This window comes from Myripristis murdjan, chromosome 17 (assembly GCF_902150065.1).
Source record: "Myripristis murdjan chromosome 17, fMyrMur1.1, whole genome shotgun sequence".
Classification (NCBI taxonomy): Eukaryota; Metazoa; Chordata; class Actinopteri; order Holocentriformes; family Holocentridae; genus Myripristis; species Myripristis murdjan.
The window spans coordinates 6,816,420-6,835,355 of record NC_043996.1 but is presented as its reverse complement, the minus strand read 5'-3'; the positions used below and the strand labels follow the sequence as shown (position 1 = coordinate 6,835,355).

Here is an 18,936-nt window from a genome sequence, read left to right as displayed (position 1 = left end):
AAAGACGTCCAAATTATCATACACTCACACATTGGGTTTTTAATGAGGCGTGACACAGCCCTATTCATGTTTTTCTTTTTGGCTTGGCAGGGTAGATGATGCCCATCAACCCTCCAGTCGTTCCTTGGAGACTTCACAGAAAGCCAATAAAACTTGAGTAATCGTATTAGAGCTGTCATACAGGCATCATGCATAAAAATAAAATACCTTTTGGTGAGTTTCCCATTTCCACAAGGGGCTGACAACTTCTCCACTTCCATGACATCTGTTTCACATCATCTGTAGATGGGCTATACTGCTCAGGTGAGAGTCACTTTAATTCAGTGAATCACACTATTAAGGAGTAATGATTAGTGATGACTAATGGTGAGGATGTTTTTTCACCCTTGTACAGAATCAGTTGTAAGATATTCATAAATAATTTGTATTTAATACAACATTAACTACTACATATTGTTCTCCAAGGAGCGTTGAAGCTTGTACAGTTCCTGAAGAAGCTTCTTCAGTCACTGACGAAGCTTCTTGAATGAGAAGTGAAATGTCCTCAAGATGCTGCAAACAAGTCCAGATGCCCTTGATTCAACTCTCCTTGGATAACCATGACCAGGATGACTGAGAACCCTCACAAACATCTGCAAATACCGCTCTCTTTCCACTTCTCCCTCTTTTACCCCGAGGCCATTATCATTGTAATCAGCTGGAGACTGAAACACAATCACACTCTAAAACCATCACGTAGAAATAATCCCCTCCTTCATATTTGATTTGTTTGTGTCAATAAATCATTTAAACCAGCTATTCAAGCAAACAGAAACGCTGTATGTTTGTAAAGGAGGGAGGAGAGCTCTGGAGATGCCTGGCAGCACGGTGGCTCTGTGGTTAGCGCTGTCGCCTCACAGCAAAAACGCCTCAGGTTCAATTCCTAGGCCCCATCTCGTCCGTGTGGATGTTGCATGTTCTCAGCCGAAAAAACCTGCAAATCAAGTGAAATGGGTTGGAGATTCTAATTTCCCTTGCCTTCCCTGCCTTAATGTATGCTGGGATATGGACCAGCCCCTGAATACAAATAAGCAGGATAAAGAAAAAAGAGCTGAAAAGCTTTCCAGCAGGTGGCGGCAAACACCAAAGCATACGGTTGACCGGGCCCGGTTACATCAACGCGCCTGGACACACATGCAGTGCGGCTGTGGATGTCGGGTGAACTGGCCAACAGCTAACAGGACATGGCAGGCCAGGGCTGCTTCGCTTCTGTTATTCTCATTAAGTGCAGAGGCAGCGCTGCTGATGCATTGCAGGCCTGGGTGAGCCTGAATTCTTCACACAGGTACACACAGGTAGGCTTATTACTTGCCTGAATTACTTTACTGTCAACATAACCAATGTGTTTTAAAGTGAAGCAGCTGCACTCAAGAGGGACCGAAAGTGTTTGTTTTGGCAGGGTCTTGATGTGCAGCACATACAAATTTCGCCACATTTGCAAGGGAGCATGAATATTTTATGGCTGTGTGGAGTTTGTGAGCTGCAGCTGCCATTCACACGGTGGATGCTGAGATTAAACTAGACTAGTGTTTCTTCAGCGGCCCCCAGACATTAGCATTTCTCTATGATGGATGAATGACAACAACAGTCCCAGCTGATGGCAATGAACTGCTTCAAAGGCTGAATAACCCCTCTCCACTTATTATTCCATTCACTTCAATGGACAATTAACCAATTGGGCACTAAGGCCTAATGAAGCCACTTCATTCTGTGTGTGTTTGTGTGTGCGTGCTTGTAATTGCTTATCATATTGTGTTTTTCTGTTTTTTGCTCTCTGATGACCAGCTGTGTCAACAGAGGTAGAGTGTCTGTCTCTCTCTCTCTCTCTCTCGCTCGCTCTCTCTCACACACACACACATGCACATAGAGTTCCCTCCCGAGTCTTCACCCAGCACAACAACATTACCACAGATATGATCACCCTGCTCAGAGCATTCGACCAGCTCAGCTCCCAGGCAACCATGCAGAGCAGATAAATAAAAAAAGAAGGCCCAGACACTATCTCCTCCCCCTCCATTTAGGAAATATTCCACAGCCACATTTATTTATGTTCTCTACAACGGTGACAGCAGCTGGACACGAGTGAACAAATAATCTATAGTTTGGTGACAACTATTATCTCACTTAGGCCAGGTTGCTGTGTTTTCCGCAAGCTTCCTGTCACAAGATTAAGCCTCGGCTCAGTTTCTGCCCCCGCAGTTTCCTCCAGGCGAGGTCTCCTGCTCTCCTCACCTCATCATCGCATCCACAAACCTGAGAGGCCTGCCGAGGGATTGTGATGGCATCAGATAGGATAACTAACTGCATTAGAACTGTGTTATTAAAAGACACTGTCGTCACGGAATGGTAGAAGACATTTAAAGGGATAGTTTACCCAAAAAAAGGCATACTTTGGAGACTCGAGAATGCAGGCTCCATATCCTGTAGCCGTGCCTTCGTGACAAACTGCAGCAAAATGGATTTGAAAACATCCATTTCAAATCCGCACACTCCTCATGCAGCACAAACCAAGTCTCAACTCTCCGTTTTTATGTTTACTATATCCCAAACCAATGCACTTGCACTAAAATACTGTAGAACAAACCACTTAGGGAAAATGGCACATGCACGAACACCTGTGCATAACTCGCTCACACGTTCCCCCAAACTGCAGACCCGCCTCTGGCTTTTTCATTGGCCGGGAGTCCGACTCACTCCTCAGCAACAGGCAGTTTTAACGGGAGATGGGCGTTTTCATATCCTTTTTTATGCTGTTTGGAGAAGCTGTCAGTCATTCCAACAAAGAGAAATGGTTACAGCGTCTGGATCCTTTGTTCTCCGTGCTCTTAAAATCTTTACATCACACATTCGGGACAACCTAGGCTGTAAGAGATACAAAATCTATGAAGCGTTCCGTTAAAAGTAGAGCGGCAAAAAAAAAAAGTAGAAAAAGCAGTTTCCCACTTACGAGGCATGCAAATCAACTTTAAGTACATCGTAGCAGCGTCGCAGTGTAATTGTTTTTTATTTAAACCACCCAAACCCAGCACACGGCGGCTCAGTACAGTGTATGTAAATGTATGTGAATGAGAGGGGAGCATCGAGCTGAATGCTTAGCAGTGTCTTTGAATGATTACTGTCTGGTATTAGGCAAATGCTCTATGCTTATGGAAGCATGATAAGGGATTATGTCGCCTCAGCTAACACCATGTCACCGAAAAGCAAGACAAGAGGCAATTCCAATAAAGATTCCTGGCTAATAATACCCCGACACCTCCCTCCGAGCGAATCTCTGTTCAACACTGGATAGAGCTCAGGTTGCAAACAATGCAGAAATGAAAATACGCTGTCAGGACGGTGTTGGATGTTCCCAGTACACATCTCAGATTTTAGGAATATAATTTCAGTGTCCGCCATTATCCGGCACACTTTATTATCCATCTCTCCCATCCATTTCCCCTGCCTCTGAAGTGTAAATACCTCTTGTGTAATTTACCCTGCAGCTCCTATTCACTAATTACCCTCTAATCCTACCCCACCCCAACGAAACCAACTCCTGCTCCAGGTCTCCCCCTGTTACACTATGGATTCCCTGTCGGCTTGCTATGGGGAGATCGAACTCTAATTAAGATTGTTAATGAAGATTTAATTTTCCACTTCAAATGAGCCAGTGAACTCGGAGAGCATCCAGAGCCAAAACGCATGAGCGAGGGAGCGCGAGGGGGGGGGGGGGGGGGACCGAGACGAGAGACGAACAAAAGGAGGAACGGGAGTGTGTAAAACCACAGGGACAGATGGAGTTAAAAGCTACTTAGACGGTTGTTAGACATTTAACTACGGGGCAGGAAGCTGGCACATCCACTGGTTGCACTTGCCTCGGCTGCGCGGCCGCCGAAATTCACCAAATTTCATAAATGTTTATTTGTTTACAGTGCCATTAGAGGCTATAATCAACTAATTGGAAATGGAGGCTCACACAGGCACGTGTGCACACATTTAAAAGGGCACGCACACACACACACACACACACACACAGAAACACACTTTGTGCTGTATAGCCAGAGGGATTCTCTGTGTCAGAAAGGATCAAACAGAATAAGGAATTTCCATGTAGTTGAATTTGTGCAAACACACACACACACACACACACATACACACACACACACACACACTAACCAGTGTGCTGTGTGTTGAAATATTGCAGCACACTGAATGTGGTAGTGTATAGCTCGACAGTGTGGTGCTAGTTATCCATTCCCAGCTGCACAGCTTTGTGTAGTGTAGCCCATTTCATTTCCAGCTATGCCATTTTACTATGATCAATTATGCATGCTGTAATTATTGACAGTGTCCTGACAGTGCATCTCACCTAGAATGCTGCATTGCAGTGTTGATGCTTGAGGCAGACTGATAAACTTAGATATAGGACACTCACAAATCAATAGTTGTGCCGTGTTTATTACAAGTTGATCTGACGCGGGTTGTTTTATCAGAAGGAGGCCGACTCGAGTCTGAATCAAAGTTCTGTTTTTCCCCCAGCTGATTTCCTGACAGCTTTCGATGAACTGTGATGCACAGGTGGAGTCCACTTCAACTCCAGAAATCTCGTAATTATGAGACTGCATAGGCACTGAGGTGGCACAGATATTTTTTTTTTTCTCTCCCGAGCTCTCTGCAGAATCAGCTATAACACAATCACAAATAGAGTTTTATGTAATGCAACAGACTTGCATATTAACTGCTAATATTGTTCTCTCACTGCTTCTCTCTGCTCTGACTTGAGGCGGGTATTATCATTGTAATCAAGCGGAGACCCGGCTAACACGATCATTCTCTAAACCATCATGTAGAAATAATCCCCTCCTTCATATTTGATTATTGTAATAAATCTTTTTAACCAGCTATTCAATCCCACAGAAACAGCGCACATCTTCCCAATCCATCATTCAGCCGGGATGAACCCTCTGGAGTACAGGAGCGCTGCAAGGCCCGGTGAAAGGCCCCTTATTATTTGGTCGCGGCTGTCAAATCTGCTCTGCTCGCTACCGCTCCGGAGTTCAAAATGTCCATTTCTCAGCTGCGAACAAACACAGAAGTCTCCCCCTCCGTCTAAAAGCGTGATTACTCTGCAGAACTCTCCGTCTGTCCTCTATTACTGACCTCACATCCCCTCGTCGGGGGCCTGATCAGACCAGACAAGGTGTTCCTTTATCCTGCAGTCACAGCACACACACACACACACACACACACATACACACACACTATCCGTGTGGTTGCAACAGATTTCAAGGAGCCAATTTGACATGGCACACCCACCTATTCGCACACATTTAGACAGCTAGACTCATGCACACAAGGTGCTCACCCATTTGTATGCGCTGCACACCCCTTCTCCCAATTGCTCTCTCTCTCTCTCACATGCACACACACACACACACACACACAGAGAAGGCAGGAAGCAGAAGTCTGATTAGGTTGAAATTCAAGAGACTCTCTGCAAAAAGGAGCACAGAGCAGGTCTGACTCTTCTCTTTGAAACATTGCCTTTTTTATTCAAATTTACAAAAAGAAAAAGTACAACAGAAATAAATACACGGTTCAGCACACCATCGTGGAATTGTATCAACATCGTGCAGGGGCGATGAAATCCCGAGGGGTGCAGAACCAGTGGGGGGCTACTGTTGCTGTTGGAGGTCAAGAGGACTTTTAAGACTAGAGGTTGCAACTTTGACGTTCACCCTTTAGCTTGACAGATGTCACATCTACTGTACATGGGAGATAGAAGCAAAGACAGCTTCTGTTTTCTTTTGAGTGTGACCTCATTTAACTCAGTATACAGCCTTTTTTTTTTTGACAAAGGGGTTGACAAATAGCCTGACAGCTCCACTTTCATCTGTCACTGTGAGTCGGTGCATCTATTCTTGCCAACAGAGTGAAAATGAGCTTTGGATCTCGAGAGCCGTTGCAACTGTAGGCCTTTAGTCTATTTAAAACAACTGATTCAACTAATCAAGCTTTTGATTGAACCAATTTGGCGGGCGCAGGAGGTGGGATAATCAGCTCTGTCAAGTGGTTTAGTCACTGCGGCACTCCAAAACTCCAAAATCAGGAGAATCATTGCTTTGATTTCGACCAATCAGCCGAGGCAGAACTCTGACTTAGACCAATCAGCAGAGATGAAACACCTGGAGCCAATCAGCACTGCGGCTGGAACAACGGAACTGGAATGGAAAGAGAGGGCATTTGTTAGTATACGCATCCCAATACGGCGATGGCTGCGACAGAATTTTGCTAATGCGGTTATGAAAATCAGCAAGGTTTTATGTATTGAGAGAGCTCAGGAAGTTGGAACGTTCAGCATAACCATCAGTGCAAATATTCAGCCAAATGGTGCACTGGCTTTGCCTATGGCAACACACATTAGCTTGAAACAACACCTATTTCCATGACAAAACGTCTTCTTGGCAGTCATCTTTAGTGTGCAAGTCAATGACTATTTCCTAAATTGAATTCACATTCCATCCATCTTAATCATATTGATCTTGTGCTCCACCTTTGACAAAAGCGACACTTAAAGCTGGCATACTGAACAGTATATCACCGTGTACAGCAATGTTACTCTTGTGAGGCTAAATTGCCCTCACACCAACGCTTGTAAAAATGGATTACACTGCATGTTTCACAGCTGATGGAAAGTTTAGGTAGCTTTAGGGTGTTTGTGTATTGTTGATCAGCCAAAACTAATTATAGCTCTGTACTCCCCACGGTTCTGCCCCCCTCTCTTCTGCAGCGATTGTGCAGTAGTTCAACAGTGGTCCTATCATCCAGTCTGACACAGTGACACTGCATGGACAAGCCTGTGGCTCAGGTAAAGAGGTGTACAGGTGCGTGGGAGGTTCTCTATGGTGGGTGTGTAGCTAGACTTTCTGATTGTTTAACTTAGTGTGGACAAGAGCGGATCTTGACAGCAACATTAGGTGGACCAAAAGCGGGCACATACATCGGTAAAATGGCAGCTCGATATTTTGTGGGTGGCTTTACAGCGGACCGGCAATGGAGAGTGAAAATGCTGGGGTGGCACACCAAAAGATGTCATGTCCACATTCAGGTTGGGGTGGGAGGTAATAGTCCTCTCACTGTCATTTTCATTTTTCAAGGGAATTCCATTCCAAGTTTAACTTTGGGTTGCTATTCTGCAATCTTAAATATTCCTCAAGATTTTTTTAATGACCAGCTTTACCACTTTCAGTTTTTTAGCTGTGAAGGTAAAGGGAAACACAACATTGTCACTTTGCACTGATAGGATGGCAATTTTGATGGCTACAGGTAGATTTTTCTGCAGTTGCACTTGTTTTGTGGTAAGCCACAGCATCACTTGCCTTGAATGTGCAGGCAGCGCACTACAGGTGAGTGTCCTGTCAGCAATCCTGTCCCATAGTAGTTTGTGCAATAGTTACAAAATTTAACCTACAGATTCATGTCCATGGAGAATAATTGCCCATTTATTTCATGCATATGGACGAGAATTTAATTAATGTCCATGAACATGAATTTTGCTTTAATGGAAGTGGCAAAAACCACTTCCAGAAGGGGCTACATTTTGGTAGCTTTGGCCAACAAAAACATACATCCAGATGGGGAAAGATTAGCTTTAGGCATAAAATCCTTAAGGTTAAGGTTAGGGAAAGATTAGGTTTAGACACTGGACATGGCCTCGGTCCGTGAAAATGAAAACTGGTCTTGCCTCGGACTCGAACCGGAGTCGTCTGAGTCATACTTTCAACTGGAATACATTTCCGTGACTATATCACAAACTGCCGTGCGACCGGGCTACATGATGCAACTTGGGTAACTGAGTGCAATTTGGTGTCCTGAAAACCGCTGCATGTGTCTGCACCTTGATTCACAAAAATAGACCTCAAATGTCAGTGTCAGTTGCATTGCCTGAAATGGACAAAATAAAACTTTATAGACAGACATGTTCCCAGGCTAAAATAAAAAAAAATCCCAAATGTATATTCTCCTTAATAATTCAGAAAACTGACCATCCATAAAATTTCCATCCTTTTCGGGCAATGTGAATGATGCCCCGGCTTTTCTGAGAACTTGTAAAACCGCTGAATATTTATTGGGAAATTGTTTACTTTTGCAGAATACCAATCCACAAGTAAAGTTTGGTGGAGTCCCTTTTTAAGAAATGGTTTTGTTGCATTCTTGCTCCGTCCAATAGTATTCCATTAAATTGGTTTCTATTGTGGAAAGAGGCTTCCCTGTAACTTACGTTTTGCACAGTACATTTGTCTGGAGGCCACAAGTATAATTGAATCCTTGGCTTGTCCATCTCAGACAAGAGCTACCACAAAACACACCCAAACCCGTTCACTTGGTTCACAGATGTTGAATGCACGCTGTTGTTTTCAGTCCAGGTCCTGGCTGTTCAGTCCAGCTCAGTTGATCCAGTTCTAATCTACAGTACATACAGTATAGTCCCAAGAGTGCTTCATTTGGGCATGGAGGTTTCGTTTTATTTTATTTTATTGTATTTTTTTTTTAAATCTTTTTTTAAATTATTTTTATATACTCTCTTTTAGCAATAATATTCAGTGATATTTACATGGAAATGTCATTACATACAGTCAAACATTGTACTTTTTTTTTTGTTTCATTGACATCTTTAAAAAAAAGACTTTAATATCTGACATTATTCATAATCTATTATTGAACATCACACAGTATAAAAGTGCATTCCAGCTGAAAACTCAGCTCATTTGCATCCTGACCTTTAGCAAGAACAAAAAGCCTGTCGCGGGAGTCTCTGTGGTGTTGTCCCCATATAAATTCATTACTGATCTATGGAAATTTTAATTTGGGCAGTAAGAGTGTTCAGAGTAGAAGTTGATTGCCGCCTTGGGTTTGTTGTTGTTGTGTGTGTGTGTGTGTGTTTTTTTTTTTTTCCTTTTCTTTTTCTGTTGCTGCTGTTGTTTTTTAATCATGCAGACTTGGTCCTCAAGACATGTTGATTGAAATCGGGGGGGGCCTTGACATAAAAAAGGAGCAAATTGTCCCTTCTTCTTTTATAAAAACATTTATACGATCAATAATGTCGTGATTTGTTTTGTCATTACTCCATAAAGTGGGTGAAATACTTGTGGATGGTTTCGCTTTCATAATTTACTGTAGTACAATCAAAGCCTTATGGTGTTAATCAGTCTTTCTTTTGTGCGTGTGTGTGTGTGTGCGCGAGTGCGTGCGTGTATGTGCGTGTGTCTTTGTAAACATAACAACACTCAACTACAAAAAGCTGGGAGGGGGATGGGGGATGGGGGGGTGGGCAGATCACATCCCTAAATCATTTTAATTTTTCACAATGTCTGTTTTCCTGGTGGAATATGAGGAGGGAGAATCTTTTGCAGGATTTAAATGATTCATCATTTTCATTTGGAATGAAGTAGTGAGCTGAATAATTCACTTTTCTGCCTCTGCAGATGGAATAAAAAAGTAACAGTTTCTGTACAATCATGTCACTCCCCGACCACCTCTCTCTCTCTCTCTCTCTCTCTCTCTCTCTCTCTTTCTCTCTATGTAGCTCCATCCGCTGTCCTCTTCATTTTATACTGGAATATATCTTTATCTCCTGTGTATTGCCCCAGTTTCATTAATTCTCTTGTCAAATTGTTTACTCTTACATACAGTAGTGTCCCACAATCTAATGTTGCAGCTCAGGATTCATTCATTCAGTCTTAAAGTTGTCTCAGTGTATCGTGATTTCTCCCTCCTGCTCTCGCTCCACACACACACACACACACACACACGCAGATGTAAACATCCAGACACAGGAAAGTCCACGCACCTATTATATTTATCCACATATACAGCATGTGCATGTGCTCACATGTTCGCAGATACACACACCGACCCGTTCTCACGCACATACATACAAACGCACATGCAGACGCCCAAAAAAAAAAAAAAAGTAGACTAACACACGAGAACAAACATCTTGCTCCCTGTTTCCTGCTGTTTCTCATTCCGCACGTGTGAGAGCTGAATTCAATCGAGTCTTGGATGCTTGGGTTGTTTTTCTTTGTCCGAAGCGTTTAACAAATTGTTGCTGCCCAGAGGAGAAGCAGCCTGTGCATTGTCTCAGTATCTGTGCTCAACCATATCAGCGTTTCAACACTTATTGCTTTAAATTACATCAATCACTCCCTCCCCTGCCCTCGCATTCTCCATCCTCCCTTGGCTCATTTTTCTCTGTCTCTTTTTATTACTTTGCCTCTTCATCTTTCTCCCCTTTAACTTCTCTTCACATTATTCTGGCTCTGGTTGCCTTTTCATCATCCCTCCATCCCCCCCTCCCCTTCCTCTCTTAACCCCCTCTGCCCCTATTTGTTCTGTTTTTTCCTCGTCTCAGTCTTTCTCCTCGTCCCCGACCGGCTCCCCTCCCTCTTTTTTCTCCCTCTCGGACTCCTCTTTGTCGTCGTTCTCCCTCTTGGCGCCCTCGTCCTCCTTCTCCTTGTCTTCCCTCTCTTTTTCCCGCTCCTTGAAGAGCTGGGCCAATTTCTGGAACTGGGGGCCCCACTCCTCCAGCCCGCCCCCCCAGTCCTCCTTCTCCGCCTCCTTCTCGCCTTCGCTCTCGAGCGAGCTGAGAGACCCGGCGCGGGACCCTGTGCCCTCCAGGCCGTACACCTGCACCGAGTCGTACGGCGGCTGCGACGGGTCGAACGTGACCTGGGCGAGACGCAGGCGCAGAAACTCGCCCACCCTCAGGGCCAAGGAGGGACCGCCAGGCGCCCCTGGCACCCCTCTTGCCGCCTCCATCCCTGGGACCCAACCCGCGCCGAAGCCCATTACCCCTCCGTACGCTCCCCTAGGCTGCCCGGGGAAGGGCAAAAGCTGAGGTGTCATATCCCGCCTGCCCAGCACGTACCCCCCCATGCCCACCCGCTCACGCCAGTCACCAATAAAGCCCGCCGCTTCCGGGTAGACAGAAGGAGTCCCGGTCAGAGATATTCCTCCACCCTCCCTGTCTTGCCTCGCCACAACAAAGTTACTACCCATCTCGAGCCCTCCCCTGCCCAGGGTGCCAGGGTAGTCCCTCTGTCCTGATACATCCCCCTGCAGGACAGTGGCGTAGTTGTGCCCACCGGCTGCTGGCTGTTGACCGTCAGCCGAGGCCCCCCCGCTTCCGCTTCCACTTCTGCTTCCGCTTCCGCTTCCGCTTCCGCCTCCTCCTCCGGCGCTGGAATCCGACTCCGCCTGACTGGAGCTCGTGCGTTTGGGGGACAAGCCCGCGCGGGACGCCCTGCGGCCCGCCAGGGGGAGGGTGGCCGAGTCACACACCCAGCCTCCCGCGCTGCTACCCTGGCCGATCATGGAGCCGGAGCGGGTCAGGACGAGGTTGTGCTCCCTGGGCAGGGTCTCCGACTGCACCTGGAGGGAATGGAGGCGAGCACGAGCGGTTTCAGTCCGGGAGTGGGGCAGGGTGTGGCACTGTTAGGTTTGGTTTACAATCAACAGATGGGATGAGAGAATTTGCAAAAAGCAGGCGGGCGGAGGGAATGAGACGCAAATGGAGGCGCATGATGGCCCAAATGAAGGAAAAGCACGGGATGGCGAAGGCAAAAAAAAAAGTGATTGAGGCGGAGGCAAGGCAGACAATGAGTGAGACAGAGTGGGCCAGAGACAGAGTTGGGAAGGCAAGAGAAGCAGCAGAGGTTAATTGAGCACTAGAATGAGCTAACACTGCACTGTGAGAGGGAAATGGAGAGGGAGGTGATTGGGAGATAAAATATTTCAAAAGTAAATAAAGGAAGGACCATAGAGCCTCGCTATGCACTAATAAATAAAACAAAACACAGAAAAACCAAATGAACAGCAGGATATAAATATGCTGAAATGTCTGAATCATCGCCTTCCCCCTGCACTGTCCTGGACAATCCTGCGACTGTATGGAGAAAATTTAAGAAATATTATGATGTTGCAGCCGCTGCAATAAGTATCATGTCATATGCAAAGCAGATGAACGCTTAATTGCTAGTTATTTACATATTTGCTTTAATCACTACCTTCCTGGCTGCTTGTTTTATTAATTCATGAATCGATTCATTAATTCAATTTTTCATTTATCCTTTTCATTCCTTCATCTATCACTTCCTCCCTTCAAACATCTGACGGTCCATCCAGAGTCCTGTGGCTCTGTGCTCCTTACCCAGTCCACATCTTGACTGTGGTTGAGCTTGTCTTCACCGCTGCCCTCCGTGCAGTTGCTTGCCGTTCCCGTCCCACCTCCTCTCTCCTGGCTGTCGCTGGTCCTTGGCGTCCCCCCATCTGACGTGCTCACCCCGCTCTGGGGAGCGGTCCCGTCGCGGCTGCCCGTGCGGCTGCCCGTTCGGCTCCCCGTGCTCAGATCCGCGGGGCTTATGTACACGGCCCCGGACTCCATCGGGCCGACCATGGCTCCTTGGTTCTGGATGACCAGCGAGTGGTCCGGCTGGCCTCCGGGGAAGCGGTAGCCCAGCTCGGTCAGGCCCGCCTCGAACGGGCCCCCCGGGTTGCGCCGGAGAACAGGCAGCGTGTGGCTGCTGTAACAGAGGCGACCATAGAGGGGTCCCCCTTGTCCCGAGTAGTTGGGATCCACGCCTGGATTCTGGGCCCAGCTGTAGGTGCGAGCTTTGTCCTGGGCATGATGGGTGTAGCGTCTGTAAAAAAAAAAAAAAAAAAAAAAAAAACAAGCATCGTTCCACTTAACTGTGATCCTTATTTCTAAGAAGCCATCTTAGATAAACGAAAGGCAGCCTTTGTACTTGTTTATGACCTCGCCATATGGCTTGTATGACTTCACCAGAGCTAATTATTAGTCTACAGGCGATAACAATGTTTCACAGAAACATCAAAGTGGGTGCAAACCGCTCACTGATGTAGCAGAACATAAATGAGCTTTAACAAAATGAGTACAACAAAGTGGCCCGCCAGGACGGCAAAGCTTGATAGCCTTCTGTCTCCATTTTGATCAGTGACTGATTCCAACCTGGGAGTTATGGCTCGATCAATTACTTAAGTGGATCAATTAAGTGCTGGAGAGAGATGAAGGTTTTGACTCTGGAGGGGTAGACTTGTTTCCTTCCTGTCTTCCTTTCACCATGTAATAAGAGGCCAACCAATTAGGCTTGATGTAATTAAACAACACCATTATATATTCACCGCCACTTGAAAGCGCTGTCACAAAAACTGCTGCGCATGCACAGCCGTGTACATGCAGGCGAACACACACACACACACAGACAGTGCACTCACTTACTGAGATGCTCCCCACTTAAAAGACCATGCACAGTGTGCCCAGACTGGCCTGTCCTCCCTCCTTAATTCCCAGCTACTTACATATTCCTGCTGTCCAGGGTGCGGTAGCCCCGTGCGCGCGAGCTGTGGGGCGCACTCTGGAGCGCAGCTATGTCAAAGGCTGCCGTGTCCGCCTCGCCCCCGCCCTCGTCGTCGTAGGTTATGATGTTCTCGCGCACGTCGTCCTCCTCGAGTGGAGACAGGGAGTCACGTTTCTGGCGGCGCAGCGACAGCGACAGGGCACTCACCGCTACGGAGGGATGGAGGGAGGAATGACGGATGGTGAGGGATGGGATTGATGGAGAACATGAACGAGGGGAAAGGGCAGAAATCAAGGGGGAAATAAAGGACACGATGAAGAGGAGGCAGAGAGAGAGAGAGAGAGGAAGTGAGCGAGCAAATGAGAAAAATTCAGACGGACAAAGAGGTGAAACACACAGACAAAACAAATACAGAGGAGGCCTTGGGTTGGAGTGCTGGTATATCATATCTGCAGGCTGCATGCCTCCTCTCTGTAATTGACTTTGAGCCCCAGCCAGGCAAATGGACGCTTTATTCTCCCATGACTCTTCTTTTTCCCATATTCCCAAAGCAGCATACTACATTTGACCCAGGGCTCTGGGCAAAGAACCAAACTTGCACTTCAACAGTCTTTCAACAAGGCTCCCTGTGATGGAATCCATCCGGAAAGATGGCTTTTGATTCCGCTTTTCTTCCGTCGCAAGATATTTTCGAGGTCTCTTTGTGGAACTGAATGCGCTGCGTATTCAAAATGTGAATAGGACATGGGGATTCAGCTCGAGGCATGTGCCAATGTGTCCATGCACTTTGGTGCTGTATATATTCCAGTATGTATCAGTTCACGTATGTCTGCTGGCATATGTACTTTTATTTATGCATGCATGTGGTTACACTGACACAGCAAGTGAATCTGCTGGTTTTATGTTGTTTGGAAGTTTTTTGATTTCCATGGAACCAATCCAATTATCCCTTTGAAAAGCAGGATGTTGATAACAATCTGAAGGATCACCTTGATGCCATGACGCCTTTCCTCACTGATGAGAGTGTAACGCACCTAACCGTAATTGCCACCCACTGGTTTAATATTCACAATATGCCAAGACCTTTCCAATTGCCAGATATAATCTGCCAGTGTCTGAGGTGCCATTTTAAGCTACATCTTAAAAACTGAGGGTCCACATGATCGTGAAATTCCCTCAGCAGGGATTAGCAGCAACCTTTTTCTTCTTTAGACCAAAATCATGTTAGGAAAGAAAAACAGCAGCTGTATGTCACAGCCACCAACACAAGGGGAATACGATACAAGTTGCGGTGTGTGTTGCCTGCTTCATGGTTTATGCTCCATCACTTCGGGGCAAATTCGAAACACTGCTGACAATGACAGCGTGATCACCTTCACGCGCGGAGGTTTTTACACACCGTGGTGCGTTTGTTGCTCTCTTGATTGGAGCGGCGTCTTCCAGAATGATAATGTCCCTATCAACAAGGCATGAGTGGTGATCCAACAGATTGAAGAGAAATGACAATGACGTTGGCCATATGCCAAAGCCGCCTAAGCATCTAGCCATGATCTCGTTGTGCATTTGACAGATTCTGCAAAGGTGGCATTGACGTTTTATTACGCCGCGATCAAAAACTGTTGGGCTCAGATAATCACTTGGAATTGTTATTTTAGTAGTGATTAGCACTGACCTTGCCAGAGGAGATAAATAGACCAAAACTGTGTGGAAAAGCATCTCACACTACTGAGCCACTGTGACTAAGGGGAATATTTACGCTGCTGCCTCCATTATTATCATATGCAGATTATGTATCCTGGGATGCAGTAGAGGGTAAACACACCCAAATTCAGTTTATCCATCTTTTTATTTGCAGATTAGAGTGCACCTCCCTTTAAGGCTGAGGTACATCATGCAAGTAGGATCAAAATGATGTAGGTTATATAAGAATAAAGTTTTCTAAGGAACCAAATACTAATGCTTTCTGAGAATATAACTGATTTATATTTAATTTTGCATTTCATTTAACACTACACCCAGCGGTGGAGGAAGTACTCAATTCCTTTACTTAAGTAAAAAGTCGCAATACCATGATGGAAAAATATTCCATTAATGCAAGACTGCATTAAAAAAGCATTCGGATTAGAGTGTTGATGTACTTAAATATCAAAAGTAAAAGTAATCACTGTGAAGAATGGTTCCTTTCAGAGTGTTAAATTATTGATGCATTAAACAGTAAGAGGGAATTTAATGTTGCAGTAGCTTCAATCTCAGAACCCATCCACTATCATCTGATTTTAGTCTCTGGAGGTGAGGGCCAATTTTTGGGGTTTAGCCAGAAACAAGCTGGAGAGCACTTCCGTTTCCATTTCTATTATTACATGAGTCAAATGTTACTCCACTCAATATGTAAACACTGATACTTTTTATAGGTGTTTTAGGTCCATAAAACATTTCTGTCAATGCGTTCCACCCATTTCGCTCCCCACGCACTGTTTACCTTCATAAAATCACTCGGATTACAACAGAAACCAAAATCTTGTCCCTAGCCTACAGACTCTATATACACTTATGTTTATATAGACTGTTAATAGAGATTATATAGTACCTTTAATACGTCCATATGCTGTGGGCTAGTTTAAACTCAAAATGCATCATTTTTTTTTTTTTTTTTTACAAGCTTATAAAAAGTAAGTACAACTTACAAACATTAGATAAAGTACAGTACTTTAGTAAATGCACATAATTAATTCCACCCCTGAGTACATCACTTTATATATAAAATAATCAAGCGATCTTTACCCAGTAGAGTGGCCACACATGCCAGGATGGCCAGCAGGGCGGCAGTGCTGAGCCCCGGAGAAGGCAGCGTGGACTGCTGGGGGAGACACACCGTCTCTCTCTCCCAGTCCCACTCGCCCTCCGTCTGTTTGTCTTTCTCTTTCTCCCCGGCCCGTGCCCCTCCTCTGAGGCAGGGACAGATAGACACGGTGACCGTCCCGGTGCTGGTGAGGCCCGATGTCCCGTCTCTGAGGATCAGCGGCACGTACAGGGTCAGGGTGGAGGAGGCGGAGCGGGACAATGGCTGGAGCTGGGACAGCAGCACCAGGCTCGCTGTGGGGCCTGCAGAAAACGTGAAAGAGATGAATCAAAGAGAAAAGAGAGGAGAGAAAAGAAGCCACAGTCAAAGTTAATTTCGCACATCGGCAGCCCCAAATGGCAGCAACAGGCCACAGTTTAAAACTGAAGGCCTACCGTACCCAGAAATCATATCACATGCTGTGAATAAGCTGCACACATCTTGCTAAGGTTTACTAACTCATTTGGTCTGTGATGCTTTATACTGAATGACACCAAAAGGACAAGAGAGGCGAAAGATAAAAAAAAAAGAATGTCTGGTGAGCCCAGCTTCCTCTAGATGGAGCGTTCACTCACTGCTGTGCAGGAGCCAGTTTGAATTTCAGTCTTACGTTTTCATTCCTCGCTTCCTGCAGGGATGAAGATTTTCTGCCGGTGCCAGTAACCCGGACCCAACACCAGAATAATAATGATAATAAATTGAGCTGTTCCTCAGCATCTCCATTAGCGGGGACAAAATGTTCTTCTCTATTGCGACCCTTCTTTAGGCGGATGAGCCCGCATTCTGACAGAAACGTCTCGCCTTTGCGCGGCTTTAAATGAAGGAGCGCTGGACTCTGTGTCTGCGTGCATGTGGGGCGAGTGGGCGTGTGTGCGAGTGCCAGTGTTATGGGGGTAATGTGTTAGAGTAATAACGGTACTCGAAATATTATTACTTAGCTGCTATTTCAATTTCAGTTATCACATTACAGTCACCAATCAAAAAAAAAAAAAAAAAAAAAAAAGTCATTGCTTTTGGTTTTTATATCCCACCCGCGCAGCTTGATTCGATTTTGCCGTCGTTTGTTGTCACCGCCTCGGCTGACCCGGGCACATGCTGAGCGCGCCGAGATGAGAAATGGCAGGAGAGTTTACTTTCTCCGGGTGGAACTGTTCTCACCACTTTGATTTCACCGAGTAAGAGAGCCGGGAGTCACAACTATTAGCTTTGTGTGATCATTTATACGGAAGGGCAAAGGCGAGGTGACGCAGTTTTTTCCCCGTTTTGGAAGGTCAGAGAGAACGAGGAAGGGATAAGTACACTTAAAGTCTAGGGAATAAATTATAAACAATTCATTGTTGTTTTCAAGTGCAACATCCATAATTCTACATGTTTACATTTTTGTGTATGTTCCTGTCTGTATCAGTGTGTGCATGCATGCATTTGTGCATGAACCGGGGACAAAAATAGACAAGCGGAGACATAAAATGTGACAGAAATAAATGCTAAGGAACTAAATTCAATTCAGCTGACGTGAATTGAATCGAGCAGCTCTGATATCCTCAAAAGCTTACCGTGGGAAACAGGGAGTATACGTGGCGGCGGCGGCGGCGGCACACGTTGGGGAGGAAAGAAGATGGATGTCGAGGAGAGGGAAGGGAAAACAAGAGGGACGAACAAAAGAGAGGAGGATAACAAAGCAAAACAATGGGGCCACCAGAGTAGGGAGATGGATGGGAGAGGAGAGAGGCAGCGACAGAAAGAGGGAAGAGGAGGGAGGGGAAGATCCCGGGAAGATGAAGAGACGAGGCGCGTTCGAGGAGGACAAGGGAAAGGGAGATTAAGAGGAGGAAAGACAAAGATACAAGGGGAAGGGTGGGAAGAAAAAGTGGGAGTAAGAGCATTAGAAAAGCGGAGGAAAGAGAAAGCGGGAGAGAGCGTGCGCGCGTGTGTGCCAAGGGAACATAAAAAAGAAATTAAGAGAAATAGAGAGAAAGCAGGAGGGAGCCAGTGAGAGAGAGAGAGAGAGAGAGAGAGAGGGGGGAAAGATAGAGTGCCTACCACCACTGTCTCTGACGCTGAAGTTGAGGGCAGCACTGGACTCCGGAGGGATGCTGAAATACACAGCGCTGTCATTCCCTCCCTCATCTCTATCAATCGCCCGCAACACCTGCACCACCTGAAACAGCGAGATAGAGAGAGCAGAGTGGGAGGGCGAGGCGGGGTAAGGGTGGCGGGAGCGGGTCGGGGGTTTGGAGTTTGGAGACAGAGGGAGGAAAGGGAAGACGCAAACGAGAGCAGACAGAGAGCAGAGGGAGGGAAGGTGAGAGGTAAATGGGAGAAACACTTCCACACAGAGTGCTTCAGCAACAAACCATGAGCCGACGTCAGCGCCAATCAAAACAGGGCAAACAATTAGTATAGAGACGCAGCCGAACTGTGTCTGATCCCCCCCCCCTTGCACAAAATATAATATAATAATTATGTCCGACTTTAATGGCTTTCCAAAAATGCCAAGCAGTTTGGCTTTCAATTTAGCGAGAGCATCTTGCAGGCGCCGAACGCGCGGCGCTCTTAAACAAAAAAAATAAATCTCACAAACTCTCTCGCAGCCAAAGCCGGTGGGGGAATGTCTCCCTTTATGAGAAACTCCAAGTCGTCGGTATGCAAAACATCCTTTCAAAAAAATGCTTTCGAGTGCTAGTTAAGAGAGCGGGGTGC

The 18,936-nt window shown here is 46.0% G+C and overlaps 1 protein-coding gene across 1 annotated transcript in view; it reads right to left on the bottom strand.

The window, feature by feature from the left end:
• Positions 1–5,544: 5,544 nt before the first annotated feature.
• Positions 5,545–18,936, bottom strand: part of cdh24b (cadherin 24, type 2b) — a 94,222-nt gene continuing 80,830 nt past the window's right edge. The window contains exons 9-13 of the mRNA XM_030074988.1: positions 18,277–18,394; positions 16,179–16,499; positions 13,399–13,606; positions 12,230–12,719; positions 5,545–6,239 (exon numbers count right to left, since the gene is read on the bottom strand). Of these exons, the coding sequence (XP_029930848.1) occupies positions 6,186–6,239; positions 12,230–12,719; positions 13,399–13,606; positions 16,179–16,499; positions 18,277–18,394 (1,191 nt within the window). The 3' untranslated portion in view covers positions 5,545–6,185. The remainder of the gene's footprint in view (positions 6,240–12,229; positions 12,720–13,398; positions 13,607–16,178; positions 16,500–18,276; positions 18,395–18,936) is intronic.